The sequence below is a fragment of the Echinops telfairi genome, unplaced genomic scaffold (assembly GCF_000313985.2).
Source record: "Echinops telfairi isolate 266 unplaced genomic scaffold, ASM31398v2 ScPeMD7_2291;HRSCAF=2852, whole genome shotgun sequence".
Lineage (NCBI taxonomy): Eukaryota > Metazoa > Chordata > Mammalia > Afrosoricida > Tenrecidae > Echinops > Echinops telfairi.
Window position 1 is genome coordinate 46627086 of NW_022106189.1, and position 7286 is coordinate 46634371.

General features: G+C 60.5%; 1 protein-coding gene across 5 annotated transcripts in view; it reads right to left on the reverse strand.

Annotated features, from left to right (window-relative positions):
- Window positions 1-6790, reverse strand: part of MTHFSD (methenyltetrahydrofolate synthetase domain containing) — a 9409-nt gene extending 2619 nt beyond the window's left edge. The window contains exons 1-6 of one of the 5 annotated variants that reach the window (XM_045293897.1): window positions 6738-6790; window positions 4670-4773; window positions 4057-4170; window positions 2893-3006; window positions 1142-1232; window positions 288-400 (exon numbers count right to left, since the gene is read on the reverse strand). In XM_045293897.1, the coding sequence (XP_045149832.1) occupies window positions 288-400; window positions 1142-1232; window positions 2893-3006; window positions 4057-4170; window positions 4670-4773; window positions 6738-6753 (552 nt within the window). In that variant the 5' untranslated portion in view covers window positions 6754-6790. Of the gene's footprint in view, window positions 1-287; window positions 401-1141; window positions 1233-2892; window positions 3007-4056; window positions 4171-4201; window positions 4316-4669; window positions 4774-4962; window positions 5828-6315; window positions 6702-6737 lie in introns of those variants that run through there. The other 4 variants (XM_004704753.2, XM_045293898.1, XM_045293899.1 and 1 more) reach the window with 4 other exon arrangements.
- Between the last annotated feature and the right edge of the window lie 496 nt (window positions 6791-7286).

Consider the following 7286-nt stretch of genomic DNA (forward strand, 5'->3'; position numbering starts at 1 on the left):
AAAGAGGGAGCTGCTCCCACCACCTCGGCCAGTGCAGGCATGGGGCAGCGGGGCTGTCCTTCTGCCCCCTCGGGTGACCTTGGTCCTCACTGTTCTCTCGGATGGGTCTATCTGACCTCTCACTCTCTCTCAGCAGGGGGAGGTGTCTGTCTGTCTATCTGCCCCCTCACTCTCTCTCAGCAGGGGGAGGTGTCTGTCTGTCTATCTGCCCCCTCACTCTCTCTCAGCAAGGGGGTCTGTCCATCCGCCCGCCTGTCCCCTCGTGCACGCTGGCTGGCGGCAGGCACCTGGCAGTCGTGGACGATGGTGACCACAGGCGTCTCCTCGCGGACAGCTCCCATGGCTACCATCATAGCGTACTCCAGGTCAGCATAGCCTTCGCCCTTCCCGAGCCGCCAGCCTGCGCGAGGGAGGCAGAGGGTGACGCTCCCTGAGGAGGGTGCGTGGATGAGGTCACAGCAGAAAGAGCAGCTGGGGTCACCACTCACCCTGTCACTGCAGGGGACTTCTACACTTCCTAACCCCCGGGCAGAGGGGCCGCAGCCCTGGAGGCGCCGAGGTTTCACATTGGGCTGCTAACCCCATGGTCAGCAGTTCAAACCCAGGAGCTGCTCCTGGGGAGAAGGACAGGCCTTTCTGCTCCCACCAGGACTCACAGGTTCTGAGACCCGCAGGGTGGGTCTGAGTCAGCTTCGACGGGAGGCAGTGGGTGCATGCATGGGTGTGAGGAAGAGTGTACACTCGATGCTCTGGGGTTCCCGGGGAGCACAGAACACTGCTGGCCCTGCAGATGGCCGAGTGCTCCTGACAGGCAACGCGGGCCACGTGAGGGGAAGGCCCGTGACAAGGTGGACGGACACAGCTCTGCAACCGTGTCCTCAGACACGACGGCTCTGAGGATGGCGTGGGACCGGGTGGACATGGGGCCTCTGTGAGTTGGGAATGACCTGATGGCCTCTGACAGTGGCCCTGGGGGTGGCTACTGTCCCCTCTGCCATACCATTTATCTTTTAATCACGGGGGCGGTCACTCACAGGAAGCGTGTTTGGCTGGTCTGGGCTCTGAGCGCTGGAGCGTGGGCGGGCAGTGGGGCAGTGTGCGGACGGGCTGAGGGTCCCTAGCACCCGCCCTAGGGGCTCACCTTGCTCGGAGACAGCCACGGAGCCCACCACAACCATATCCACGAGGACGCTCGCATCCAGGCCGATGGGCACACTATAGTTCCGCACCCCCTGAAACAAACAGTCCCGAGTCTCCAGCCCTTCCGCCCTCCTGCAGCTGACTGCGCGCCTCCCTGGGGACCACACGCCCACCGCCCCGCAACAAGGGAGACCTGCCCGTCCTTGCAGCTGCCTGGCCGCTGTGGCCCACCGCTTCCTTCCAGGAGGGCGGCCCAGGACAGAGGCGCAGGACGCCTGTCTGACGGTGGTTAACCAGCCAGCCTTTCCGGGAGGTGAGAGGTCACTGGACAGGAACTAAGTACAGGCCGGTGACAGGTATGGGTCTGTCAGAGTGCCAGTTCCCTCGTGGAGAGTGGGGTCACCAGCGCCCGCCCCACCGGACAGCCGTCAGGTTGGGGGGACGGAAGTAACTACTGCAGCACTGGGAAACGGCCCGTCGGAACGGTGGGCCTGTGGAGGGACTGCCAAGGCCGAACGTGCACAGGCTGTGCACCACCTGCTCGGCGAGCCTTCAGCACATCACAGGTTTTGTAAACACGTAGGAAGCTACGGGGGGTGGGGATGCTCTGAAATCGATGTGCTTGAGTATGACTGAACGATTGAACTACTGAGTTGTAAGATAGGTGAGTTATGTGGGGACCGGGTGGACATGGGGCACCCTGCTGGGGAGTTTTTAAGATATGAGTGACAAACAGCTGGTGAGGCTGGCAGTGTGAGTGAACGCAGAGGCATCTGGGAAGTAGGCCTGGAGGCCTACTTTTGAGAAACCAGTCGGAGGGCAGAGCTCCGGGGGCGCCAAGAGTGGGGTCGAGCCAGCAGTTCAGCCCTGGTCACCTGGAGCCAGGGCAGTGGGCGGGTGCCATAGCAACCAGATGTCACCTAGGTCCCAGAGTGGGCATCCTGGTGGGGCAGTGAGTTACCCTAACCTCGGTGCTGCTCACAGCAAGGTGGATGGCTCACGCCCACCCGCCTCCCTGGGGGAGACACAAAGCAGGTGCTCCTGGAAGGGACTGACTGCCTCAGAAACCCTGCGGCTGGGTTTCCTCTCTCCCTAGTGCCGCAGTGGGGGCTGGGATGGGCAGCTAATGGCAAGGTCACCTGCTACTCTGATGAAAGACCCCCCCCCCCCCCATAGGGAGTGACAGCCTGGGAAACCCATAGGGGCGGTCCTACCCTGTCCTATTGGTTTGCTACAAACTGGCACCAGCTAGAGGGCAGTGGGGACAGCGCCAACCACATTCCAGGGGATGCAGCCGGCTGCCATCTTTGAACAGGGCACCATTTGCCCAGTTCCCAAGGGGAAGTGGCCTGGTTGCTAAGCAACACGTGGACAGGTCACCTCTCCCAAGGTTCTGTAGTGGCACCGCAGGCGGCCGCTAGAGGGCGCCACAGCGCCACCACTCCTCTCCCTGGTCCTGTCTCCCTTGCTGAGGCTTCCACGCCACAACCTCCACGTCGGCAGTTCGAGACCACCAGCAGCTCCGAGGGGCAATGACGAGGCTTTCCCTGCCCCTAAAGATTACAGTCCCAGAAGCCCACAAGATGATGGGTGGGGGGTAGAGGGGGCAGGTCCACTGCCCTGTAGGGGTGCTGCAAATTGGCACTGACTCCGTGACAGTGAGTTTTTGAGAACTTGGTGGAACATCCCCCTCCCCCACCCAGGCCACATCCCCGCCCCCCGCCCCCGACGTCCCCTAACCCCTGCACTCACCTGCGCGGTGGCGCATGCCCGCAGGACGTCTTTGCCGGCCCCTGGCGGCGGCACGATCCGGTTGAACAGCCCAGTCCTCAACCTCGGCGTGGGAACCAACAACGTTTTGCGGCTCTTCGAGGAAAAGGGTCCCACGCGTTACAACATGGGGCCCACCTGGGATTGCGAGTCCCGAGGTATAAATCCCTACATGCATAAATCCCTATGTGCACGCGTGAGACGTCTCTGCAGGTGCGCCTGCGTGCAAAACCAGGGACCTGGTGACGGCGAGCTTCCTGGGGGCCTCCGCTCGGGGGGACAACGGGGTTCTGCAGGAGTGGGTGGGGGCGACATTGCACGTTTGGAATGTCAGGCAGCATGGCCGCGGCGGGGGTCACAGGCCCCAGAGATGCCGTCGGGGCTGCTCCTGTTTCGCCAGTGATACAGCGGCCGGGGCATGGGACCGAAGACATGCTTCTGGAAGAGTCCGGGGGTGCGGCGCTCTTGCAGCAGAACCAAGGTGACCCCTAGCATCAGGGTCCGTCTCCCCAGGGAAACGCCTTGTGGCAGTGCAGCGCGGAGCTGTCATGGCCGGGTCAGTCCACAGACTGCCCGCCCGGGCTTTGAGGACAACAGCCAATCAGCTGGGAGGGGCGTTTCCCTGGGGGTGTGGCCTGTGTCCATCAGATTAAGTGGAGGCTGTCCAAAAGCCAGGCTCCTGCCCGCTCATTGATTTCTGGGTGTCTGACCTCTGGCTCTCGGGGATGCCAGCCAGCAGAGGCTTCCAGCCCATCTCCCGACCTGCGGGTTCTGGGTTCGCCAGCCCCTGCGGCCACGTGAGTCGGCGGAGGACATCAGCCCAAGATACATTCTGGGGGCGCGTGACCAAGCTCCACAGAAGACCCTGATAACTATGGAAGAAGCATGCGCACTATGGCCTTTTTCTTCCGGAGAGGGACCTCAGCATAGGAAAGGCCTCCACGTGAGCCTTCCCAGCACCCTTTACGCTGAGTTGATCAGGCATAATTGGGGCTTCTGACTGACCGACTGACCGCTCAAAGAGAGGCTACTAGAACGCTCTTTCCCAGGCCGGGGGTGGTGAGCCCAGTGCACTGAAGCGAGGCCCGCACACACGCACACGTCCACGCAGTATGCGGGCCGGCCTCCCCTCGGGGAGTGGGTTACCTGCAGTGCCAGCAGCCGCACCCCTTCCAGCGGTTTATCAGGGTCTACTTTGATTTCCTGCGTCCTGCCAAAAGCTTCCAGCTCTTTGATGTTCTGGCCTGCCAGGTGAGACCCCTAAGCGGAGGACAGACGGAGGGGCACTTACTTCAAGGACGGCGAAGCGGGCGTTTCTCTGGGGCGCGTCGGGGTTCACTTTAACAGTTCTGGCCACACTGAACTCCTGCAGGCGGGGAAGGTGCTCGGCAGCCCGCGGCGCACCCTGTTTTTAACAGCCGTGCCCATCACCGAGGGTCAGGGATGACTGAGCAGCTCCCTAGCTGGGAGGTGCCTGGAGAAGCTGCCAGCAAGGCAACCAATGGGGAAAGAGACCAGCCAGGCCCCCTCCACGAAGCCTGGGGGAGCCACCGCGACCCCACCACGCCTCCAGCCAGGGTGTAGGCTGTACTTAGCACCTCAGAGGAAACAGGAGCCTTAGCACCGCCCCATTCCAAGAAAAGACCGGTGCATGGCCACCGGTGGGAGAGCCAAGTCACAGGAAGCGCCCGATCCTGCCTGCCCCAGCCCGAGGGTTCTGCAGTCCCACGAGGACTCTAGAAATGCTTCCTTTTCGTACCTTGAAGTTAGGGATCCTGTGGTGAACGGGGCGGGGAAAGTCGGCCAAGTTCTTTGACTCCATGTAATCCCAGATCTGCTCTCGGATGTCCTGTTTGGTGGCACCTATAGCAACAAAGGGCCGGATCTTATCTATCGAGTACAAAGGACCCAAATCTTGGTGGCGTCGGTCCCAGACTCCCCGGTTGGTTATACTGTCAACTCCCAACCCCACTGCTCTAAGGTCTAACTCAACTCACGCGACGCCACACACGGCAGAATAGAACTGTCCCATAGGATTCCCCAGGCTGTCACCTTTACAGCAGCAAGTGGCTCTGCGGGAGAGACTAGGCTGTCTGCAACCATAAAGGCTGTCTGTCTTCAGACCCCCACGTAGGGTCTCCGTGAGACGGAATGTATAGGGTCTTTAGGAGGCAGAATTCTTACTGGTGAAAATCAAAGATGGGGTAGCCTTCCATGTGGATTGCAGTTCAATGTAAAAAAAAAAAGAAAAAAGAACAACTCCTCACAGCTAGACCACCAGACAGCTTCACGATGAATAGAAAAAAGACCGAAGTTATCAAGGATGTCATTTTGCCCGGATCCACACCAATGCTCCTGGAATCAGCAGTCAAGAGATCAAATGCCGCATTGCATTAGGCAGATCTGCTGTAGGCGATCTCTTTCACGTGTTGAATGGCAAGGATGTTACCTGGAAGCCTGAGATGTGCAGGACCTGAGCCCCGGTGTTTCCCATCGCCTCATATGCACGTGGAAGTTGGACACTGAATAAGGAAAACTAGAGAATGGATGCACTTGAATTGTGGTGCTGGTGAAAAATATTTAAAATACCACAGACTGTCAGAAGACCCATAGCTTTATCTCATGTGATCAGGGCAGACCCGTGCCTGGGAAAGGACATCCTACAACAATGGGCTCCAATTTTTTACCAATCGACTAGCTGGCGACAAGAAATACAAGGAAGGACAAGTTCCTGGCTGGGGAAACTCACACCAACATGAGGCGTGAGTAGTCATGCGGTTGCTAGGCGCCAGTAAGTCAGTTCTCAGTACCACTGTGCGGTCCTCACAGTTCTTCTTAGGCTTCAGCCGCTGCGTCAGTCCATCTCGTCAAGGGTCTGCCTCGCTTTCACGATCCCTCCACTTTACCATGCATGATGCCTTTTCCAGGGACTAGTTTCTCCTGACATGTCCAAAGTACGTGAGATGAAGTCTCGCCACCGTTGTCTAGGCATTCTGGCTCTACTTCTTCCAAGACAGATTTGTCGGTCCTTTGGGCAGTCCGTGGTACTTTCAGTATCTTCGCCGGCATCCCAGTTCAAATGCATCGATTCTTCTTCAGTGTCCAACTTTTAGTAATAGGTGATGGCATTGGTAAAATGTCTGAACCCTGGCTTATAATGGCCTATTACTCCTCCCACCAAGAGATTTAGGATTAGCCTGGGTCTCCTTCACCCTTCTGTCTGAAGCTCCAGCTGACCCCTAGCACAGGCTGCCTTCCACCATGGGTTGCAATGACCACCCACAACCACTGGTGCGAGCCTGTCCGCTCCAGTTCTCCTATGGGGTAGCCCAAGAGTCCCCATCGCACGACGGTGGGGGTATGCTGTCATCAGGAGCTCTGGTGGTGCAGTGGTTAATCGCTTGCCTGTTGAAGAAACGGGTTGCTGGCGCCCACCAGCTAGCTGCTCTGCGGGAGAAAGGCCTGGCGGTCAGCCCCAGTCCAGATGACAGCCTCAGAAACCCTATGGACTGGCTCTGAGTGGGAATCGGCACGGCGGCGGTGGGGTTGGCGCCGTGATCCTGCCCAGTGTGCCGGGGTCCAGAGGTCGGAGTGGCTTGCTGGCGGCTCTCTCTGCCGGGCAATGCTGCCAGCAGCCCAGGCTCGACCCCAGGAGAGCCCCCTGAGCGTGCAGGCTCAGCTGGTGTCCGGAGTCTAGGCCGCCGCAGGCTCAGTTTCCCACGATCGGCGCGGAGCCCAGCAGGGGCGACCCAGCCCGCGCGCCCCGGGGACCTTTCCCACGCCCTCCGCTTTCCTCCACCGCCCAGCGACCGCTCCGCGCCTCTCACCAGCCTTTAGCTCCATGGCGACGCAATCACAGCGCGACGCCTCGAGAGGCGAGATCCGGCGCGGAATGACGTCACGGAACCCGCCGCTCCCTGCGCCTGCGCGCTGACCGCGCGAGGTGGAGGCGGGGCCGCAAGTGAGAAGGCGTGGCTTCCGAGGGCGGCCGCGAGGGGCGGAGACGTGGCCCGACGGGCCCGTGCGTACCGTGGCCAGTCTGGCGCGGCCAGTCGCGTGTCCACTCGCCGGCTTTGCCCTCTCATTTAGCCATGCGAGAGGCCGCCGCCTCCGGGAAGCCTGCCGACCCTGCCCCTCTGGACAGGCTTCATCCCCGGCCCCACCTGAGTGCGAGTCCGGTCCGCGGGCCACGCCGCCACTAGACGAAGCCCACCGAGTCACAGGGCAGCCTGCTGGGCCACGGCGGTTATTCTTCTACTGGTTCATTCATTCATTCATTCATTCATTCCCAGAGGTGCCAAGCGCCTGGGAGAAGCGGACAGCGTCCAGTATGCCTGGAAAAGGGGGACACGCGCTGGAAGAATGAGTCCACGTCC